Source organism: Macrobrachium rosenbergii, chromosome 5, assembly GCF_040412425.1.
Source record: "Macrobrachium rosenbergii isolate ZJJX-2024 chromosome 5, ASM4041242v1, whole genome shotgun sequence".
In the NCBI taxonomy this organism is placed as follows: domain Eukaryota; kingdom Metazoa; phylum Arthropoda; class Malacostraca; order Decapoda; family Palaemonidae; genus Macrobrachium; species Macrobrachium rosenbergii.
The window spans coordinates 47,118,994-47,144,274 of NC_089745.1; the positions used below are offsets into that span (position 1 = coordinate 47,118,994).

The following is a 25,281-nucleotide window of genomic DNA, read 5'->3' on the forward strand; positions in this document are numbered from 1 at the left end:
TTGATGTTTCCGTTTTATTAAATGTGCTGAGCTGGCTCGTGTAGCTTACTTGGAACACAAAGAAGTATGTTTACTTTTTTTCAAGGTTACATAAAGTTCTTTCCTAGAGGTAAAATTTTGTTTCTGGACTTTGGTTATGTAGGTTATATCTGTGGCTTTTTCTGTTAGATTACTTTATAATTAGGTTAACTCAGTGGGAGTTATACTCGGATAATAGTTCCGAAATGCTTTGCCTTGCGTGATTTTGACTTAGGTAGTAAACGACTACTTGCATTGGTGACCCAGATTCGGTTTTATTATCAATGGATTCGTCATTGCAGAGGGTTAATTGATTGATTAAATGCCACCAACCGGCTTAACTGTTCTTCTGTCATGAGCCAAACAGTCTCAGAGTTTTCAAAATATTGCCCTGGATAAAAATTGAGTTCTGGGATAATTCTGGATGTGTATAATGTTTGTTGTTGGAGGGGGGGGAGGGGCGGGGGTTCCCCTCTCCTAGTACTTCCTTGCGTGCTGATTCAGCATAGAATATGTATTTATATTCTCCGATTTTTTACCCTTTTCGTCTCTTCTTGTCACTTGCTAATTGAAGGTGCATAGTGAGTTAGGTACCCTTTTTTTCAGTTATTTTGCCTTTGAAAAGAGTTTGTGCTCCATATACTCTTCAATGTTAAGCGGTTTGCTCTAACAAGGGGTGCATTTCAAGACGCGGATATATCTCTAGTCTTGTTCAGATAGTTTTCTCTCGTAGTTTTGGCCAGAATCAAGTTCAGAATTTGTCTTTATATCCTGTGCGCTATTAAATGTAGTGTCTACCGGAGAAACCTGTAAAAAAAAGTAATTGAATTTGTAGTTGATTGAATGATTGATTTTATATAAACTGGCGATGCAGTGACTGTGATTATCGACTTGATTGCGTTGAGTTAACGCATCTTTCCAGTATTGTTTATTAAGACTAGACCTTTTGTTCCTGACTTCGTAAGTGATTGATTTTACAAGGTCAATGGTCTTAATATCAAGGTCATTTCCATTTTGTTTTAGACCGGAGTTTGGGATGAGACGCTATTTTGGGGTTGAAATGCGAAAAGGATACTGATCAGAACCTGAAACATTTCGTAACACTGGTTCTTGTAAGCAAATGGTCTGACGTTTCGCCCCTCTGCTGTAATTTACTTTCGATTTCGAGCTTTTCGTGTTTTTTTAAATTGCTCTCATGCATTTCTTCATGACGTTGCGTGGTTCAGTCCACGTGTAGCTCGGAAATGTCAATTTCATATAAATTTACTCTGTCTGTGTGCGCCTGCCTGCCCCCACGCTTCTAGTATGTCTTTTTGAATCATTTTAGAAATATTTGCACTAGCGACTCTTTTATGCAATAGTGATATAACAAGATCTGAATTGACCATCACTTATGATCAAGTAACTCTTTTATGCAGAGCTAATGTAACAAGACCTGAATTGACCATCACTTATGATCTAGCGACTCTTTTACGCAGTGTTAATGTAACAAGATCTGAATTGACCATCACTTATGATCAAGCGGCTCTTTTATGAAATGTTAATACAACAAGATCTGAATTGACCATCACTTATGATCAAGCGGCTCTTTTATGAAATGTTAATACAACAAGATCTGAATTGACCATCACTTATGATCAAGCGGCTCTTTTATGAAATGTTAATACAACAAGATCTGAATTGACCATCACTTATGATCAAGCGGCTCTTTTATGAAATGTTAATACAACAAGATCTGAATTGACCATCACTTATGATCAAGCGACTTTTTTATGCAGTGTTAATGTAACGAGACTTGAGTTGAAAATCACTTATGAGCTATAGCGACTATTTTATGCAATGTTAATAAAACAAGATCTGAATTGACCATCAGTTATGATCACGCGACTTTTTTTTTGCATTGTTAATGTAACAAGACCTGAATTGGTCATCACTTAAGATTATTGACTGACAAGCGCGCTTGAATCGGTCAATGTGTGATGATGAGTTAACCAGAAATAAATGTAGACGAAATTTATTCTTAATTCCTCCTTTCAGGGTGCTGAAGGAAGGCGTCAGCATTCGCCCTCTCTATTTTAAGAAAGCATACTAAGACCATTGCTTCTACCCCTTTTCTAAGTAGAGGAAGGGATTAGTTCCTGCATATCGAGTAACACCGCCGGTTAATTATACGCTTCTGGCCGTAACGCGCGCAGTGTTTGAAACTTATGGTTATTCTAATTTTAGTTTGCATCTGACGTCATCATTTCAGGCGCTATCTGAAAGATTATCCTCACTTTTCGTTTTATGTTCGATTGTGTCTGTTGATTTTATTTTGTGTGTATATATGTATGTATGTATATATATATATATATATATATATATATATATATATATATATATATATATATATATATATATATATATATATATATATATGTATATATCTATATATATACATATAACTTGCTCGCATTCATCATTAAATTCAGACATAATAACCGTTTGATTCAAAGGGAAACAAAATCCACTTGTCTGTTTTAAAAGAGATTATGAAACATCAATAGTATTCTACTAAGGCCTACTTTCCGTTAAATTTTATATATACAGTATATATATATATATATATATATATATATATATATATATAAATTATTTACAGTATATATAAATGCCACTGTGAATATGACATATACAATATATATATATATATATATATATATATATATATATATATATATATATATATATATATATATATATCTATCATATTCACAGTGACATTTATATGTACTGTAAATAATTTATATATATATATATATATATATATATATATATATATATATATATATAAATATAAAAGTTAACGGAAAGTAGGCCTTAGTAGAATACTAATGATGTTTCATAATCACTTTGCAGACAGACAAGTGGATTTTGTTTCCCTTTGAATCAAACGGCTATTATGTCTGAATTTAACGATGATTGCGAGCAAGTTCTTCGCTGGATGGTAGAGACTGCACTTGGATATTTATTACGTTTGTTGTTGTTCCTTGTCATGGTGACACGAGCGTACGGCGAATTGGATCGGAATTTTATAAGGTCAGGCTGGAAGAGGCTTTGCGGTGCTTTATATGTCAGGTGAGGTCAGAGTCGGCGTTTATGGTATTCAGCAGTTTCAGAATAGTTGGAGAGTGTTTGTTAAATTGGAAAATTACCATTCCCCATTTTTTGTTCAATCTGGATAAGGCTCTTTAATTTATTGAAAGTGTATATGTGTAAATTTCACTCTTTCTTTGGAAAATTACCATTTCCTACTTTTTATTTAATCTTGGTAAGATAGTTTATTGAAAGTATGTGAAAGTCACCTTTTTTTATATAAATTATATATCTCTCTCTCTCTCGCTCTCTCTCATTTTTTGTTAGTGCAGAACCATGAACTAAGGAGTTTATTATGTATAATTTAAGTGAAATAACCCCTTTTAGTGTATAATTTTTTTCCGTGCGATATAAATGTTTCCTGTGCATTGAAATGTGCATCGTAATGGGCAAGCATATTAATATATAATATTTATGTACACGAGAATTAAGTTGTTAATGTATAGTACACATACAAAATAGACACACATGTATATATGGAATATATATATAATATACATGTGTATTTTTATATATATGTATAAACCAAACGCTTTTTTCCGTCTGTAGGGGGTAGCACACGATCGTAAGAACCTTCTGGTTCTCACAAAGTCTTTAGGAGAGAGGTGACTCGAGCAAACTATTTCTTAATAACTGGGTCGACTGGTGGACAGCTGTCTTGAATCGAACCACTGACCTAATGAATGCGAATCTAATGATATAAACATATTGTGTGTAGGTGTATATATATATATATATATATATATATATATATATATATATGAACGTATAAATATATGGTTGTATTTCTTTACGGCCGTTGCCCAACTGCACTCTTTAGATAGCGTAGTCGCCGCTCCTATTAAGGAAATGAGCTTGTGAATATTCACGTTCATGTGTCTGCGTTTTCATCAGTAAAACACTGGTTGTTTTTATGGCAGTGGATACCTTAAAAGAGCGTACTGTAATGTATAGGCGTCTTGACGTAAACTTCTGGACGGGTGCACGTCATTTTTAAATAAAAAAAAATGGGGGGTTTTTTGAACGATCCTTTTTAAGTCCAATAATATGAAATTGACCTGCATATGTTTTTTGGCCTTAAGTCATATTTGGTCAGGAATTTTAGCTTTCGATTATTATTGTAATTCCAAAACCCAGTTGGTAATGCAGACCTTACAGAGAGGTAGTGTGTAAGTTTTTAACTGTATGACAGAATAATGTGAAAAATTATAGCCAAAAACAATTTAGAGTCCTGACTTTTCCAATTAGTTGTGATTTTTTTAAAGCTTTTTCAAGCTGTTTATCATCTTACAAGACACTTAACTTCGAAGTCCCATCTGGAAATCCGTGATTGTGGGGCTTTTAACAATGACGCTGTGTTTCTCAGGGGGACAATTTAGCCATAAAGCAGATTTATGAAGGTCACTTGACTTCAGCTACGCCATTACACCCTGAGTAGTAAATAATACCCTGAAGAAACTTCTCAATACTTGACCTTGTGTTTGGAGGCACACGTGTCTAACAGTCATTCGTAGATGGTACTTTCCCCTTTTTTCCCAATTATGGTAATATTTAGTTTTGAATACTTTGCCCTGTAATACTGCATCATTTTGCGAGAATAATATTGTAGAATTTCTTGTGATTCTCATATATGAGCAGTGCAGATTTATTTCTAGGTTATTGTAGTAAATGGATGTGAATAACAGTAACGAACGGCGGGGATCTGGCAAAGAAATATGGGTTTAGCACACGCTACTTTTTTTTCTCAGTTTCTTCAATTTCGGTTAAAGTGTGCAGTGGACTTTGTCCTATTTCTTCAACTTTTATTTATATCCATTTCAAGAACGAGCTGGCCTTCGAATCCACGACACCCCTTAGAACAGTAAAGCAGCGAGAAATGTCTCCTTTTTGTATTTGTTCCTTCGTAATCATGTTTTAGCCCTGAAAGTGAGTACAGAAAATATCACAGGTTGTTTTAGAACTTCATAATATGCAGTGTTTTTTTCTGAACATATTTCATACTTCAGTTATGCCAAGTGTAGGTGTAAGTGTTTCTTTCTCCTATGCGGTCTCTAGTCCGGGCTAAATAATGCCATTTTCAAGCCACCAAAGCCCTCGTCCTGTATATAAGAGTTGAAATTCTCTCTCTCTCTCTCTCTCTCTCAATCTGTAAATGGTCGTTGACAAACCGACTGATTGAAAACCATTGTTGATTTCGTTAAGGTCAGCAGGTGTCGTGTGATATTTTTTACAGGCTCCTCACAGGAGTTTCATCTTATCTTGAATCACGTAATAAACTACCAGGTTTTAAGAAGATAACGGCAAAAGTACTCGTTATTTTGGCTGAATCGAATCGATATTCGTGATTTCCAGTATTCCCTTACACTGTTTACGAGTATATGAGGTTTTAAAGTAAGCGAACATACATGGGCTTAAAGCCCTGCTGTCCCAAGGAAATCTTTGGAAATTAAACACTCTTATTTTTGTATAACCTTTGCTTATTGTTTCCTATGTTCTCATTTTCTTTTGAGATATTTGTTTAGTTTTCTTGCTAACGAAATTTTACTCGATTCTTAAATATTTTTATGTAGGCTTATGATTTCCTTGTATTAGTTTCTTTTTAATTCCATTTGTATTTCATTTTATTTTATTCGTTATTATTTCGGCCTCCGGGAAAACAAATTTAACTCTTTAATGCATGCACGATTTTCTTTTTCCATATAAGTTGTTATTGCCATATTGTTTCTTTCAATTCTTCAAACTTATTTACATCTTATTTTCAGTTTTCTTCTCGCTTTCGATATATTTTTTTGTATGTTAGTGCATATGCCTTTATTTTCTGAGTCATCTTTTACGGGTGACAACTATTGAAAAGTTTCATGTAGGGTTTATTCATCGACTGTTACTTAGTTGTCTGTTTCAGAGAAATTCATACAATCTTTATGGACAAAATGTTTCTCAACGACTGAAGACTGCCTCTCAGCATACTAATACCTTTTTTTTTTTCCATAATTTTACTTAGTCCTTTTAAGGTAAATCTCTTACAACGTAAATTTCTGTACAGCACTCCAACCTTCCCCGTATTTCCTTTGGTCTTTTGTACACCGACTTGAAATCTAGCATCTGTTCAGTGTTTTGCAATCCTGTCTGACAGTTTAGTTTGTTTTAGTTAATGCCTTACTATCTGCGCTATTGCTGCAGAGGAATTTTCTTTCTCCCCTAGTCCTCTGTTTGGTATCTCAGTTTTACTGTGCAAGACACCTTAAATCTTTCTCTTAGTTCCTTCTAAGTCATGTCATAATCATGTCAGCAGAATCTATTCGAAGATATGGCCATTATGTCTGATTATGCCAGAGAAAGTGTTGCAGAACAGTGCTTATATGACAATTTTTCAAAATTTGCCGTATTTTCATATTGTTCAGCCTTCCAAGTGATGTTTGAACGGTTGAAAGTACATCTTTGTCGAGTTTACTAGTATGTGGAAGTAGAAATAATATTAATATATATTTGAAGAAACCTTTCACTAGCTTAGTGAAGGGTAACGAAAAGAAACTTGGTGTCCACTTGAAATGTTACCCGTAACGTGTCCCGTAAACAGTTACTTTATCTTGTTTACCGTTGAGAAATTACATCCAAGTTGAACTTACTTGAAGTTCACTATAGGTTGCCCACCTGTATCTGACTCTGCAGATGCTACGTTTAAAGTCATTGCTCCTAGTTGCTGGTGACTCTGTTGTTTGTGGTGCACTCCCACAGGTACACTACTGAAGTCATAAAGGCAAGAATTAACCAGTTCCTTGTTTCTGATCTTTAAGATTTGTAAAAATCTGTTCTCTGCTGGTTTCCATGTTTTGTATTGTTCGGTTGGCGAGGCTGGTAGTTAAGGTGAGACACACATTTTTAACGGAGGAACCAATATAAGCACGACTAAGTAAACCATCTCCTTGAGATAATCGTAATCGTATTAATGACGTCTCTTCTCAAGTGTTGACAAGCACACCCCCTTAAGAAAGACATTAAATTATTTTGATGATACTGAGGACAGCAGTGACTCCTGTATTCTGGAAGTGAATGGTTTCAGTTACCAGTCCAAATAGTTGACCTTCGAAGCTACAATTTCAGCGAAACGATTGTAAGATTTTGACGCCTGACTTATGTAACAAAGTGTAAAATAAGATGTAAGAAAGTCCTTTTCAGGTCATATCAAATGGATCACCTTTGATTCATCTCTTCTTCTTCCTCTTCTTTTAACGTGCTTTTTTCCCATTTTTGTATGGGGTAAGCACGATGCCTTCTTTTGAAGGACTTTTGAATTGGCTTTGGGGTAGACCGTAGTCTTGATCGGCTGCCCTGCCTGACATCGCTGTCAAGGAGAAAAGTATGCGAAGAGCCTTTGTCAGATAAGGGCACATTGCTCCATGTCAAGACGTTTGAGACCCACATAAATCTGAATGGGTTGCAGCAACTAAAGAAATTCTACCTTTATTTTCAAATTTAAGAATGCGATACACTTTAGGAAGGAAATTTTTCACGGAAGTCTGGAAAAAGTTAAGTATATCTTAGTTTAACCAGACCACTGATCTGATTAACAGCTCTCCTAGGGCTGGCCCGAAGGATTATATTTATTCTACGTGGCTAAGAATCAACTGGTTACTTAGTAACGGGACCTACAGCTTATTGTGGAATCCGAACCACATTATGACGAGAAACGAATTTCTGTCACCAGAAATAAGTTCCTCTAATTCTTCATTGGCCGGTCGAAGAACCTAACCAAGTTTCATGTACCCCGTTCTCAAATAAAGTACTATCCACGTCATTCATAGTGCTTCCACATAGTGCACATATTCTCATTCTTATAGAGCGTGTTGAACACTTGGCAACACATGTTCAGAATTCTTATTTTTCGTTTTTATTATTTGATAGTTCTACAGATTTATATACTTAATCTCTATATTGATCTAGCATAGTATTAAAGAATTTCGTAACGGTTTTCGTAATGTACAGCTATAGATTGACTGTAACCAACGCAGGAAATATCCACAGATTCAGTTAATTATTTCATGTACCTTGTTAGTCTTTTATAACATCGATTTTATTGATGTTATTCATGTATAAAGTAAATAGGCTATCATAATAATTAATCTTTATTTTAGAGGCCAGAAATTAACTGAAGCTTTGGTTAGCCAATAGATACCCTAGTTAAAGCAGTCACTTCTGCCGTCAAAAAACATGAGTTACCATATCCCAAAGCTTGTAAGTTGATGGGTCAGAACAGTGGGCACAATATGTGAAAATTCTGTAATTCCTTCGAAAACATGATTATCTATTATCTTTCTTCACTGGAAGATGTCAAAGTTAGGAAATGGAGTTATATACATTAAATGAATACTGGAGAACAGCTCGTAAGAGAAAATGGCTTCCAAAAAAGGTTCTGGGATTATTAATAGACTTACTCTTTAGAGGAATAAATAAATGTATCCTGTGGGCATTTGCTCCCCCCCCCCATCCCCCCAATTTCTGACAATATTAAAAGTTCAGACAATTTTTGTGTCTTTAAGGGAACAACGGTAATTATGCCAAGATGAGCGTGTGATAGTTTTTGCTTAGTTATACACTTATGCTTATAGAGTTATTGAAACGATTCGTAAATGTATTTTTAACCAGAATTGTTTGCTAATAATTAAATGAAAAATTGTACACATTATACAAAAGTACTGTGGGGATACATACTATCAGACATGATCATGAAGAGAACATAGAACTGTTGCATTTCATTACGAAAAATTCTTATGGAAACTGCATCGCAACTATAATTATATTCTCGAGTGATTTGGTAGTGAGTGAGTCAGGGCATTTTCTTTTAATTTAATTTGACATTGGCTTAAATATTCGTAAGAAACTGGATTACTTACACTTGAGACGCTACTGGATGAATTGTGTTGCTTACCTACTTCGTTGACGATTCTGATCAAAGCCTTGTTAATTTTCAGTCGACCTTAATTATTGTCAAATATCGAAGTTGTCTCTCCAGATTCTTAATATTTTCCCGTCGACCAAAACTGCAGTTGTTTTCTTTATTTTGTTTGCTTTTCCAGTGCTTCGGAGAGCTAAAAGGAAACTGATTTAATTACATTAAAGATTTTATGTCTTGATGACCACTGACATTTGTGTGATTTGAAGGAAAGTTAGAGGCAGTGTTTCAGCCTGAGCTCTTAAGACAGTGAGTACCTTCTCACGTCCGGTGGCGGCCACGGGTCGAGAAGAACTGAACCAAATCACGTTCCTAACCATGCTTACTTACCTTGCCCTCACACCTGGTGTCGCTGATGACCTCCCGAACTGCAGCCCAATTCACCCCGTCTAGTTTCACATCATGAATATGGGTCGAGAATTTTAAGGTGAAGGGTGGAAGAGATATTCATTTTAAAGGAGATTTTAAAGGTTTTGACCTAAAAATTTCAGATGAAAGAAATCGAAATTGGATGTTTATGTGTATGCTATATTCGTATATTGAATTTTTCTGCGTATTCGTGTAATGGATTTTTCTGCGCTTTAATTTAGTTCTTGTTAGTATTCTGACTACAATCTCTTCAGCACAGCCTAAAAGCCCGTGTTTTTCAGTCTTATTATAAATCAATATACCATGTACTCACAGACACCCATGTGTGTTTTTGTGCGTATATTATATATATATATGTATATATGTGTGTATATATATATATAAATATATATATATATATATAAATTATATATATATATATATATATATATATATATATATATATATATATATATATATATATAAACCTCATTAGGCCTATATATATATATATATATATATATATATATATATATATATATATATATATATATATATATATATATATATATATATATATATAACCTCATTAGGCCTTATGTGGTTGGAGCATGTCCTCTCCCGGGAGGTTCCCACCCTCCCTAGAGACCTTGGGATATTATGCATAGAATCTCAAGCCATTTGCACTTCCTGTATCAGTTAGCAGCGCTTGTTCCTGTTGTGATAGCAGTCAGTTTCGATTGACTGACCTGAGTAATATATATAAATGTATTTATATTTGTGTGTGTATATATATATATATATATATATATATATATATATATATATATATATATATATATATATATATATATATATATATATGTATGTATGTATGTATGTTTGTATGCTATAAATATAATTGCATTGCTTAACACAGATATCTGCGTTGACAGTAATCACTAATGTTTTTATATATAAAATCCCGGTCAATGTGGTATGAACTTATTAATAGTCTTGTTTTCTTGTAGTGTTCCCATTCCCTCCTCGAAAGAAATTAAGCGTTCTGCTTCTTACAAAAAGTGGTAATACAAACGGGTCAAAGTTTTCGACGTTGCATGTCGTAGAGCCTGTCAGTTTTATAGTTAATAGTGAATGCAATTAAGTAACTAGAATTTAATTTGTAGTTTAACTGCTAAGAACACTTACACGCCGGGGTGCTGTTAATCCTGTGTCGAGTCGTATTTCGTCACGGAATAATATATTTATCGGCAATGAAGTTTTCAGTAATCTACGTACACTGACGATTTAATTTGACATTTATTTGTGTTTGTTTTTTTCATTCTTGAGGGTCGAGCACATGCATTATTGCATTCAAGAATTTCCTGTTAACTCCTCACGTGACATCAGCCACCTTAGAAGGAATTTCCAGTTTGTGCTTTCAATCGATAACACATCAGAAAAATTAACTAGAGCGCCTTTCGTCCACTTCAGTGACTTTAGAAGTTAAAATGGCCTCTCCGCCCTTAGTTCCCACCAGTTTTTCCATACTTGAAGATTTTAGTTGGCTCATGTGGAGATATTGCATGCAGGAGTCATTAAATCTTTAATTGAATCGGCAAATCAACCCGAAAGGCTTAGGTTCGAATCTTTGTCAGGGTTGCTGTATGTAAAAATAATTCATTTGGGTGTAAGCTATTCTCAAGGTAAAGTTCGACATTAATGGATTATTTTGTCGAGATGTGGTTTTGTGGACGTTGAATAGTTTTGCATTTCCCAGATTCAGTGACCATAGAACAATAATCGTTTGTCCTTTCACAAAAAAATAATTGAAGTATTCAGAACTTGACCTTTATATATATATATATATATATATATATATATATATATATATATATATATATATATATATATATATATATATGTGTGTGTGTGTGTGTGTGTGTGTGTGTGTGTGTGCGCGTGCGTGTGTAAGAATTATATAACTTCTCGACGTGATATTCCTTCCAAAGATTTTGTTGGTTTTTTGTTTAGAGTTATTTAGAATATCAAGTTTTTATTTGAATTTTTCCTAACATAATTTACAGCCACAGTGAAGTAGCACTCTTCGCTATAAAGCATTCTGTGTATACATTTCACTTCTCTATATTAACCTAAAATTGAATGAATTGTCCATCTTAAATGTAACCATCAATATAAACGAGAGTAGCAGTGAGAGAGAGAGAGAGAGAGAGAGAGAGAGAGAGAGGTATGGGGGTGGGGTGAGCAGTCATAATTGCTTCCTGAGGTTCCTTAACAGCATCTTGTAAGCAAATTTCCCATTATGGCATGTCTTGGGAGACCACTGACCCCAAGATCGGTAGATGCCACGCCTTTCATGTCTTCATCCTTCGGCTGATTGACATCCAAGGCCCTCGTTATCATTTTGTATCTATCTGGATGCTACGAGTGAGAAAGCACTCGGCCAAAACATGGTTACTGTGACAAGTCCTACGGAGCAAGTGCCTCAAGAAGGCAGGAAGACAATGCACACCTGTATGACAAGGTGATCCCGTCTCTGTCGCCATATTAGGTACTTCAAGACAGCTAGGTCACACGCCGTGACAACTTTAAACCAATATGAAGAGAGAGAGAGAGAATATCCAAGACATGACCCGCTCAATGCCTTAACCAGGGTCTTGAAAGACCTCCCATAACTAGAAATGTACAGGACAAAGAAAGAGAACGGTAGTCATTTGCTTAGTCGTACATATAGAGCAGGCTCTGCTTAAGATTTGCCGTTAATATCACTGATTGCAAAGAAAAGTAAGAGTGTGGCAGGAATCTCTTGAGTCGGGTGGTAAGAGGGTAAATGTGGATAAAAGGTTATGTTGTTTAGCAAGCAAGGAGGGGATGCTCTATATTTACACAAAAGAGAAGAGGCCTAGATGGAAAGAGGAATAGACGCTGGAGCGAACAGAAATGAATATTCTGGGATGGATTTTGTGTATCTTGCTTCGTGAGAGAGTGGAAAAAGAAAAAAAATTAGTTCTTGGGTGGTAAAGATTACTGATGTGATAAAAGAGTCGAGATGGAGATGGTATGGCTTTGGATAAGAATGAGCAAGAGGGAGGAGTGAAGAGAGGTAATTGGTCAAGAGGAAGGTGAAAGATAAGATGGCGTGATAAAGTGAACGAGGATTTGGAGAAGGGTTTAGCAGAGCAAGGGATGCTTTCGATAGGAAATTATTTTTCCTTGGTATGATGTAATGTAAATAATAAAACAAGACGAAAATCAACAAAAAATTAGTCATCATGTAGCACATTTTGTTTGTAATAAGATTTGGTGTATGGAAAGCCAACGCTACTTTCAGCAGTAAAAAAATTGCCGCGACAGTAAAGTGGACGAAAATAATGGGGATGGAGTCCTTGACGAGAAATAAGTAATAATGTAATTATATTGTGCTGAGCGGGATTCAACCTCAAACCTAAAACATCTGTAATGATGCTCATGGAAGCGTATATTATTTAAATAGATAGATACCCATGTAGGTAAAGAGCAGTATTAAGGAGACACTTCTGTTCTTTCAAGTATTGTGCAAATTATGTGCAGCCTTCCTATTTACTTCAAGTAATCTGTGCATAATCATCTTTTGTGATGATTATCGTAGAAGAATAATTTCTTTGCACAACAAAATTGCAATGAATGACCGAGAACAGGGAACGTGTTCCCCTGGTGTGTGCACACTTCAGCAACCTGAGAATATTTTACCGGGAGTGACCCCTCCTTTTGTCACGCACTCGCCTCTTCCTGTCAGACTGTATACAATTATCCTACCAACAATTCCACGTCAGGAATCTGTTTATGTAAGTTTGGAATGCAAACCACACGCGCAGAAAAAGGCCGTTGGATGATCGTCATCCGGTTTGGTGGGCTGCGTAAAATGTTTTCTCGATTTGGAACAGTAGACACATTATCTATGATTTTATATGTGACATATATATGTGTATATACAATACATATTTATGATATATAAATTATATATATAATATATGTATATATGTATGTATATATATGTAGGAGCCTCGATGGCTTGGTCGGTAGAGCAGCAGACTCGGACTTCATAAGAAGTCTGTGTTGCGGGTTCAAATCCGCAGCCGGCCGGTCAGAGGGGCGGACAATTTGCTATCCGTTTAGACCCCCCGGGATTATGTATGTAATCAACGGATAAGTTTGCTGAAAGCAAATGGGTGTTACAGACTAATACACACACAAACAAAGCCACTCCAACATCCTCTAAAAGCATAACAGACGCCTTACACGTCTCGAACTGTCGGCCTAACCATTCACATCTCTTCGCTGCTGGGAGAAAGGGAGCTGGGGATTTGGCACGATACAAATACACATGCTACCGGGGTCTAAGCGATGTCAGGCAGGTCAGCCGATCGAGGCTACGGCCTACCCCAACGCCAAATCAAAGTCCTTCAAAATAAAGGCATCGTGCTTACCCCATATGAAAAATGGGAAAAAAGCACGTTAAACGAAGAAGAAGAAGAGATATGTATATATATGTATAAATGCATCTACGTACATCTGTACACAGACACAATATTCAAATTCATCTTACTGCAAGACAGACTAAAAAAAAGGCATAATTATAATACTGCATTTACCCCTTGGGAAGTTAAGATTCATTCTTACAGTTTTCGTCCTATGCAGTCCTCCGTATGAAAAATGAATGTACACAATTAGGTCTATTATTTTCGGGTATACGTCGTGATACTTTTTGAAGGATAATATTTTAGTTTCTTTGAAACTTATTGTATCCCGCCTTCGATTTTATAATAATGAAGTTTTACATTTTTTTATATTTTCAAACGTGTGAAAACTAATCATTCACGCATGCATGACGCCAGTAATATTGTTTTTGTTTTGCAGCTGTAATTTACTCTCTCTCTCTCTCTCTCTCTCTCTCTCTCTCTCTCTCTCTCTCTCTCTCTCTCTCTCTCTCTCAACGTTATGCTGAACGAGCGTTTGTTGTTTTGTCGGTCACATCTTTCCTGTCATTGACCTCCCAAAACTTTCCTAACTCAGCGTCTTATGCGGGAGTCATATAATGGAATCAGAACTGGGTAAATTATTTTTAAATTTAAAAAGATTATTTTTGACTATTAACGTATTTAACTGAGCTTCTTTAGCGAAATTAAGTTGTATGCTTATGCCGGGGAACATTGCAAATTAGTGTGGGACGCGACGGTGCAAGTGTATATAATTACGGCCCTAGTGTTGATTCCCTGACGTCATTGTGAATCGATTTCGCGGCCGTAGCTCTTGTTAATACATGGCGATGGTGCGTTCATTGTTCCTTCTGCTACTCCCTTTTTTTTATGAATGACGTATTGGACCCTTGAATGCGTGCATTTAGTCATAGTTTTAAATAGTTCAGTGTTGTGGTTTACTTTTTTTCACCAGTGGCTGTTTGAGTGTATTGTTATCTTTTACAAGATACGGTTTCTACGTAATATGTATATATGTGGAGCAATGCTTGTCTAGGGAAATTTTGCATGTACTCGCGTAGCGATTAAGTATATAATTATGAAGATTATTCACTTTTCTAGGAATATCTTCCTAGTTTGCTTAGAAGTGGCTCAAAATTAAACTTTTTTTTCTTTATTTATTTGTTTCATACCTGTTTACATTTGACTTCAGAGCGACTTGCAGTACCTTAAGCAATCAGCTATTTCTGTGCGGTCGGCCTTCTTCGTGCAAGACTGTCATTAAACTCTGCGATTCGTATAAAAGACATAAATCATTTATAATGTGGAAAGTTTTTATTTACTGTAATAGTTGGTTTCCCTGGATACAAATATTCCAAAAATTCCTTATGAAATTCTCTCTCTCTCTCTCTCTCTCTCTCTCTCTCTCTCTCTCTCTCTCTCTCTCTCTCTCTCTCTCTCTCTCTCTCTCTCTCTCGTATGTACATTCACTATTTAGTTATTGTCACGGTTCTCTCGTATGTACATTCACTATTTAGTTATTGTCACGGTTTTCCCACGATGGTTACGATAATTGATAAACGTGTGACTATGATTTAATTACGTTCATCATAGAGTATGTTAAGGTGTATCAATATATTGTCTCGGCAATGGATCTCGGGCAGAATTTAGTGGCTTAGGCTATACCGTATCTGGGTGGCGCAGGAGTATATGCTTTCTTTAATAAATAAAGTTGTACACCATTGAGGCGAAGGAAAGGCGGGCAAAGTTATAGAAAAAATCCTGTGTATTCTTGTAAGAGCCCCGACGCTGTCTCTTCCAAACACGTGTGTGTTCGTGTGTTCGTCGATCGTCATCATCGGAGTCGACAGGACAAAACAGGAGCGTCTCGTTTTCTTTCTCTACAGGAACGCGATTTCAACCATACAATATTTCCGTCTGTTTCTCCCTAAGCATTGTTGTCTTAACGTATGTACAATCACCACTACTTGCATTGCCATGCAAGCATTCTAATCATGTACTCATAATGTTCCAACGAATCTTCTGTATCAAACTGTGTGTATGTTTCTGTTTGTGAAGACGCCAAAGGTCTCTCCATTTCACATTTATTATGCTATTGCATTGTATCCATTAATGTGTCTTGAATCTCATGCAATTGGCCATATGTAGAATTTCCTGACCCTTCCACTGATGTATGTTTCATCACCGTATGTTAATCATGTCTCTTGATATCGCCATCTGTTTGTCTGCCGACAAACACAGATGTCTGAACCTTTTATGTCCGTTTTACCTGTCTGTGTGTAGACGCTACATTACCGCTCGCACGCGTCAATAACATCTTCCAAGATTCTGTACATTTATCTCAGTAAGGAACAACCAATAAACCAGTTAACACCCAGCCAGTATGTCGCTCATAACCCAGTCCTTACACTGGTGACCCCGGAGTGACTCGAAGGACCCGGCCGACCCAAGATGACGACCCACGTGCTGATAGACCCTTCGCCGCCTCGCTGTTTCCCGCCGCTCCTGAGTTCTCAGTATTAGTCCGACCCTCCGAGGTGACCCACTCCACCACCGGAGCCCTGGATACCTCCTCCAGGAAACCTGAAGCCGCCCCCGCACTCGTACTGGACGAGCTGACCAACGAAGGACCAGCCACGTCATCCTTCAGCCTGCTGCCGCCCCTCTCGAGCTGGGTACCAAGGATCAGCCGCCGTCATCCTTCAGCCCTCGAGCCGGCCACCGAAGGATCATCCGACGTCACCCTTCAACCAGCTCCCGTCCTCCTCGAGCTCCTGCTGGCCGGTGCCGCCCTTCAGCCTCCTACCCGCCCCTAGCCCAAGCCCTTCGAGCCAACTACAATTGTCGCCAAGACAATTTCCGCATCGTTGCCTCGCTTGTGGGGGGAACATTGTAAGAGCCCGTCGCCCCGACGCCGTCTCTTCCAAACAATCAGACGTTACACACGTCTTGGGGGAGAGTACTTGTAAGAGCCCCGACGCTGTCTCTTCCAAACACGTGTGTGTTCGTGTGTTCGTCGATCGTCATCATCGGAGTCGACAGGACAAAACAGGAGCGTCTCGTTTTCTTTCTCTACAGGAACGCGATTTCAACCATACAATATTTCCGTCTGTTTCTCCCTAAGCATTGTTGTCTTAACGTATGTACAATCACCACTACTTGCATTGCCATGCAAGCATTCTAATCATGTACTCATAATGTTCCAACGAATCTTCTGTATCAAACTGTGTGTATGTTTCTGTTTGTGAAGACGCCAAAGGTCTCTCCATTTCACATTTATTATGCTATTGCATTGTATCCATTAATGTGTCTTGAATCTCATGCAATTGGCCATATGTAGAATTTCCTGACCCTTCCACTGATGTATGTTTCATCACCGTATGTTAATCATGTCTCTTGATATCGCCATCTGTTTGTCTGCCGACAAACACAGATGTCTGAACCTTTTATGTCCGTTTTACCTGTCTGTGTGTAGACGCTACATTACCGCTCGCACGCGTCAATAACATCTTCCAAGATTCTGTACATTTATCTCAGTAAGGAACAACCAATAAACCAGTTAACACCCAGCCAGTATGTCGCTCATAACCCAGTCCTTACATTCTGAGGAAATGGTCAGCGAGATATATATGATTTTTGACTCACATCGGGATCGAATCCAGGTCTCTCACTTGAAAGGCAAGAACGCTACCAACCAAACCACACAGTTTATAGAAGATGTTGGATAGCCCTTGCCTTTTAGTTGAGAGACCTGGGTTCGATCCCGATGTTAGTCAAAAATCTATTTCTGTTCCACACACGATTGTGTATTGATTACTTTATATATATATATATATATATATATATATATATATATATATATATATATATATATATATATATATATATATATATATATATATATATATATATATATATATATATATATATATATATATATATATATATGCTATATGAAAGGAAAGTGACACGACGGAGTGGTGCTAGGCCTTTCGATTTACTGTCCTTTACTTAGCAGACGTCGTGGCATTGCCTCTGTATATTTTATATACATACATATACATACATATATATATATATATATATATATATAAAATTGTGTGTGCGTGTGGTTTAAGAGGGATTACTCTTGCTCAGATACCAACGTATTGAAAGCAAGATTGATGGTAGAGATTAAGGTGAGGAATTAAGTGAATTTTTGTTGCATCATTAACAAATGAAGTCTTCCACAAGTCGTGCGTCAGTATGTCTGACGTTCTTTACTACATTTGAAATTGCATTTGTAATCGTAATCTTCATATGCATCCCTTTCTCGGCACTTTATATATAACCTTATTCCCACCATTACAGGTAATGTATACGAGCGTCAAACTTGAATCCTTAATTGTAGTCTTTATATTTATCAATTCTCGCTATTGTTCGTATTTTTGACAGTCTCATTCTCATAGTTACTGTGGCCATTACTTTCTGCACGACTCGTCGATGTTGTATTTGAATTGATATGAAATGGGTTTCTATTTTTATGTACTGTTAACCCAGACATTAGAAAAAAGAACGTTTGTAAAAACGTTCAAAACATGCAGAAGTAAAAATTACATAACGTAAAGCTCAAGCCCATGCGTTACTACAATAACGAAAGTTTAAACATCCGTAAGTTGTGAAAAAAAGGAAAACCTCCTTGTAGATTTTTTTATTCTACCATCCCACAGACTTGGGTAGGAATCCTTGTCAGGATAGTGACATGCTTCTGTGAACTTTGGAAAACGATTATACCCTTACTAAATTTTTCTTTAGATGTCAAATAGCTTCTTTATCTTTCCATCTGACTCGGATAGCTCCCATTGCGGCAGTGATCTTGACAAGGTTAATATTCTATGTTCAGTAGATTTGATATTACAACTTTTAACTATGGGTTCCTTAGTAAATGTTCACACACGTATCGGTTAGAAAATACACGTGCATGACCCTTGTTATGAGAATTACGGATAGTAAATAACATGCGATAGGGTTATTTGGGCGATATATAATTTATTTTCGGGAGAGTCATCGCGTGGTTGCCCATATTTCCTTTCTATTTTCGTCGCACAGTTTTATGGAATTTTATAAAATAAAATGACGTGATCTCTCTCTCTCTCTCTCTCTCTCTCTCTCTCTCTCTCTCTCTCTCTCTCTCTCTCTCTCTCTCTCTCTCTCTCTCTCTCTCTCTCTCTCTCCTCTTATGCAATCGATGATAATCTTTGGGTTTTTTCTAATATTCGTGAGAGCCCCTTCTCAGATCCGACGTGACCTGTCATCGAAGGTGTCAGTAAATGATGATTAACTTGAGAGCCAATCATACAACCGCTTTAAAAGTCACGCTTCCTCTGTCAGGCCATTCGAGCTGGTGTCATGTCACTTTTTGTACGCCTCAGATTGTTTTTCTATTTATATTTGCCAGAGGATAAGATTTTATGACCTTGCTTCCTATAACATTTCTTCTTCTATATGTGGCAACCATATATCCATGTTTTCAGACCTTGAAATAGCCATAGCTTCTGCACATTGACCTTTCACAGGATTGGGTCTGATTTCCTTGCTTAAGAGTATGCTCAAGACACATTATGATAATGTATCTTCTTTAATTTTGTTTAGCTTGTATTGATTTATCAGTCATTAATTACACAGCCACAACACACACACACACACTCATGAAAAGAGAGTGGAGATCAAAGTCAGTGAAAGCAAAAAGGGTTGAAGCTTCCAAAATGAATTGTGCGCATTATATGTAACAAGAGAATCGAAAGGATAATTAAGGTTTTCGAGATACTGTGGTTATTTGGGAAGATTGGACGACGATAAATGGATGAAGATTGCATAATTCGGAGGAGGAGACCTAGAAAAGAGATAGTGGAAAGGAAGGACCTTAATATCCTAGAAATGAAACAGAGAAGATAAAATAGAGGTCCATTGTGTGTAAGAGAGTTTGGTGTGCTACGGATGAGCCTTCTGTCTAGGTGTATGACTCGGCTAATATTTTGGAAGTCTCTTTAGGGGGTTCATCCATGATTTTCCAATTAAACAATGATTGTGGCTAGAACCATTGTCGTGTTTTTCCTGTAGAGCCATCCCTGTTAGAAGAAATGGCTTAATGCTTCACACAAACACACATACACACACACACACACATAAATGACGGTGAGAGAGAGAGAGAGAGAGAGAGAGAGAGAGAGAGAGAGAGAGAGAGAGAGAGAGAGGAGTTCCTGCCACACAGCCCAAATACTGTTGGTCCTTTGTCTGTGAAGTTAAGCTAGTTTGGTATGATCAGTCTGGGTAGGTGACACTAAGCTATTTCTGATGCCAGGACACAAGACATGGCAGTAGCATCCTCATCTCTGAATATTACCCAAGAGTTTATATATATATATATATATATATATATATATATATATATATATATATATATATATATATATATATATATATATATATATATATATATATATATATACATATACAGACAGACAGACAGACAGACAGACAGACAGACAGACAGACAGACAGACAGACAGACAGACAGACAGACAGACAGACAGACAGACAGACAGACAGACAGACAGACAGACAGACAGACAGACACCATGCTATGCTTTTTTTTTTTTCATTTTTGGACATTTATTGTTGAAGCAATCCAATGTACACTTTATCCAGTCTACCACGTTTTTATGACTATATTTGCAAAGATTTAAAATTAAATGAAAAATATATATCTAAGTATCGACCAAATTGCAGTTCATTTTCATGTAGCATTGTGTAACTAATGTCTTATCCTCATTCATTGTAAAAGGGACTATAATTTTTCAAGAATATATTCTGTTACTCTTATGAATGTCATAAGAAAATTTTTCATAAGAGAAATTGTAATATAGTCATCTAGTGACTTTATTTTATATGATGTTTTTATTCTTTACCTGTTTCTCATATCTTTTAATATACTATTCATAAGAGCTTTAAGTAACCTTTTGGACTTCATGCTTGATCCTCTTTCCATTTTCTCCAACTTATATCTTTGTTGTAAAATGTTTGAATTTTTGTATGTTACTTTCAGCTAATTAGTATTACAATTCCTTTCAGTTTTGGCATAAACCATGGTGGTCGTGTGATGATTGCTGATGATATGGGTCTAGGAAAGACTATTCAAGCATTGGGCATTGCTGCCTACTACAGGAGGGAATGGCCCTTGCTCATTGTCACACCTTCTTCTGTCAGGTCAGTAATATTAGATTTCATTGAAGTTTTGTTGCAGATTTAAGTAATTGGCTTTATTTTCATTTACAGTAGCTTGAAAATTTTAAAGGGTTTTTTCTTCTCAATATTTATAACCAACTTCCTCTGAGGATTTCAAATTGATAGAGACCTTCTTTAGAATTAAGTTTTAAAATGGATGTGCATATTCTTTGTTATTGAACTTTAGTTGGCTTTTGAATTGCCAGAGAGCCATATGCAATTGTATTTTTCTAATGTCTAGCTCTTGTTTTCAGACTTTAAGCCATAACAAATTACTGTACTTGGTAGCTAAACAACTAGTTACTGAATTCTTTAAAAAAATGTGTTGTGCATACATTGTTGTGACTCGCACACACACACACACACACACAATCCTAATTGGTATTACTGCTAATGAAGTTGGGAATGGTTTATTTTTTGTCCACATTCATGCAAGTGAGTAAAGAACATGAGTCAATGCATTCTTTAGCCTTCAACTGCTGAATTGATGAACCACTATGTAGAAAACTTGCAAAGCACTAACTACTTCATATGTCCGTGAGCAGTAGATGAATCCCAACACACAACTGCATCTCTAACCCCTATCTTGCAGGGAATCTTTTGCTTCCTGGATATTGAGGCATTCTGTACCAACACCTCCCCGGCACTAAATTTTAGCCCAGCCTCCCATGTTTCCTACCCCTCAAAACTTCCCATTTACAGTACTGTATTACAGTGTCACCATCATATTGTCCTTCAACTCATCCAACGCATGTACAGAGGTAATTTTTCAGATCAGACAAATTTAGATTCTTTTTGCAGGTATTCTTGGGTAAGCTCGATTGAACGATGGATATCTTCAGTAGAGAGGTATGAAATTACCGTCCTCAATACAGGTAAAGATCACATAGATGATGCCCAGGTGGTCATCACCAGTTACGACCTTCTGTCTCGTAGGAAACAGGAATTACTTGATCGTAATTTCCAAGTTGTTGTCATGGTAAGATGCAGTTGATTTTTAATTATTTTACTCATAATTGCATAAAAAATTTTTGTAGGTTGCCTGCATTATTATTTAATATGTATGTACTATTTGGATATTTTTATGAAAAGAAAAATAGAAGCAAACATGGATTTGTTTAAACACTTTATTATTTGCATTTACAGTACATAGTACAAAGGAAGGGGTTATTTGCAAGGCTGTATTGGAAAACAGACTAAACTGTTTCTTTTTATATCAGACACTGAATTTTAGAACCCTTTCAGGTATTGTTTGTTTAAGTTTCTGCTAAGATTTGTGCTTGCAAATTTACAAGCAAAGACAGTTAACATTATGCCTTATGCACAAGGTCAGTGACTTGTCCATTTTTTTTAGCCCTTTGTTGGTCGAGTTGGTTGAGCTTCAGACCGTCATTCGATGGGCCGGAGTTCGATTCCCGCCGCCGGCTGATGAAGAGTTAGAGGAATTTATTTCTGGTGATAGAAATTCATTTCTCGCTATACTGTGGTTCGGATCCCACAATAAGCTGTAGGTCCCGTTGCTAAGTAACCAATTGGTTCTTAGCCACGTAAAATAAGTCTAATCCTTCGGGCCAGCCCTAGGAGAGCTGTTAATCAGCTCAGTGGTCTGGTAAAACTAAGCTATACTTACTTTACTTTTGTCCATTGTTTTAGCATAATGCTCAGTAGCATACATTGTTCAGCACAGATAAAAATGGTGTCAGGTAGATGTTCTTCAGTGAATAATAATGAGGAACATGTTTGTAACTCTGTAAAATACTCTGTTTACGGAATATATTTCTGTGTATCTTTATGTTGATTTATTTGCTACTATTGTGAATTTTCAACCAAGCTGAATGAAAAATAATCAGTTTGTCTCCTTAGTTGTACTGTTTGCAAAGCAGCTTAACCATAAATTTTTGTCCTCCAATATTTTGTGAACTATTCTGATGCAAATTCCATGAACTATTCTGATGCATTTTTGACAGTTGTAATGAAAATATTCAGTGTGTATATTCTCAATAGGCTGGAGAAAGATATTGATAAAAAGTTTAGAACAAGCTGATTTTGAAAAAGGCAGTTGTACAGATCAAGTATTTGTGGTAAGACATATTGTGTAGCAGTGTATTGAATAAAAAAATTCCTTTATGATGGCTCTTGTTTGTTGCAAGAAGGCACTTGACATCATCCACAGACCCAATACATGTAGTATGAAAATTCTTGCGTCACTGTGTCATTCCTCTTAAATGTGTGCTGTTTGTTCACACAATAGCCAAAGCACCAAAGGAAGTGGAGGATCTAGTTAGTCTTAATAGGCACATTTACGTTTTAAAAAATATATAAATTGTATGTATACACATGGTTAATTGACATAACCTAAATAAACTCTAGATATTTAGTGCAAATTACTTCTGAATTGTTGTCTCATTTTCTTTAATAGTATAAGTATTTCTCCAGATCTTTCATGGATCCTGCTTTGAAAACTAACTTTATTCTTTATTGTAGCTTAGTGAAGGATATATTATATATATTTTAGATTGTATATAATCTTTTTATCACAGAAGTTATTTTTTCGAGGTTTTTATCTGCCTTTTTCTAGGATGAATCTCATATGTTGAAGAGCTTCAAGACAGCGAGATACAAAGCAGCTGCACCTATAATGAAACAGTGTAAACGTCTCATTTTGTTGAGTGGTACACCAGCACTTTCAAGGCCATCAGAACTTTACACTCAGATTAATGGCATAGACCCAAGTGTTTTTCCTCGGTAATTGAAGTGTGTTGTTTTTTGTTGATGTGTTAATTTTATATATTAAATTTAAGGATTGTCAGTGTTACTTGCCATTACAGTTGGTTAGCATTTGTATGTTTAGGAAATATGGAAATAAAAGGTTTTGTGTCTTGACTTAATTAGCTCTGATACCTGTGGGCTAATTTTACTACTGTTATTATTCAGAAGCAAAATTCCCCCATTATTGCTTGGTTCTCTTTAAAGTAAAGCAAAATTTTATTGCATAGAAACCCCAATTTTTTTTTTTTTTTTTTTTCCCCCAACAGAAAACCATGTTTTTCCACAAACCCGTTAATCATAAACAGCTTTACTCTAGGTGAAATGGAGCCAGTCACACTAACTTGAAAGAGCTTGACAGGAGAAAAGCCCAAATTCACAGGTGTGAACTAATCTCCACCATCCTGCATGGTGACATCACTTTCATTTGAGCTAATTCCATCAGGAAGAGAGGGGAAAAGAGGAGGCCATTGAGGATTATGATTGATAAGCTATAGAAAAAGTATATGGTAAAACAAAGTTTGTTCTTATGGTTTTTGATAAATGTGCTTGAAAATTACAATATGTTGATCATAAATATCCTGAATCAAGAAGTCTTATCCCTGTAGACAACAGACAGCGGAGCTAGCTGTAATCTCTGATTGTTGGAGCTTTCATAAGTACTAGTTGTAGTGGAAGACAACCCAAGGTGGTATACTAACCAAACACAAGGGGAAACACATGCCTCTAAGGTTAGCATGAGGGATGAAATCATGAAGAGGATGAGGACGAATGACCCAGGTCCCTCCAGACTGATGGTGTATAACCCTTCATGACTGTAGTCCCAATAAATTAACATCAAGAGATGTGTGGGTCACATAAAATTGATAAAATCTTACAAAAGTACTCTGACATGCTAAAGTGCCTGTTGTAAGGTTGTATTTAAAATCTATGGATGAGAAGAGCTCTTAGACTTCCTTGGCCTTGATCTTAATATGTGAGAGATTCCTCTGAAATATCTAAATAAGCCTGGGAAATAAGCTGCTGCAGCATATAGGAAAAAAAAATTCTTAAACACAGGATGATTCTGGCAACTCATGAAGTCTCTTTGTAATTGAAAAAGAGGAGGAAGTTCATCTCTTTGTCCTTCTCCCAGACAAAGTGCCAAAGTATCAGTTTCCAATAGATATGGTTTGGCCTAGATTTGGGGACAAATGAAAGAACCACTGATGATCAACAGCTGGAATTAGACCCTTTTCCCGAAAGGTCGTGAAATTCACTTACATGCTTAGAGGAGGCCAAGGAAATCAGGAACACTGTCTTGAGGGTCAAATCATTAAGAATGCA

The 25,281-nt window shown here is 36.4% G+C and overlaps 1 protein-coding gene across 2 annotated transcripts in view; it reads left to right on the forward strand.

Moving 5' to 3' along the window:
* The window catches only part of Marcal1 (SWI/SNF-related matrix-associated actin-dependent regulator of chromatin subfamily A-like protein 1), a 98,365-nt gene that overhangs the window by 58,199 nt on the left and 14,885 nt on the right, over window positions 1–25,281 (forward strand). For both annotated transcript variants that reach the window (XM_067104227.1, XM_067104228.1), the window contains exons 6-8: window positions 21,037–21,171; window positions 21,991–22,168; window positions 23,768–23,934. In XM_067104227.1, coding sequence (XP_066960328.1) covers window positions 21,037–21,171; window positions 21,991–22,168; window positions 23,768–23,934 — 480 coding nt within the window. The remainder of the gene's footprint in view (window positions 1–21,036; window positions 21,172–21,990; window positions 22,169–23,767; window positions 23,935–25,281) is intronic.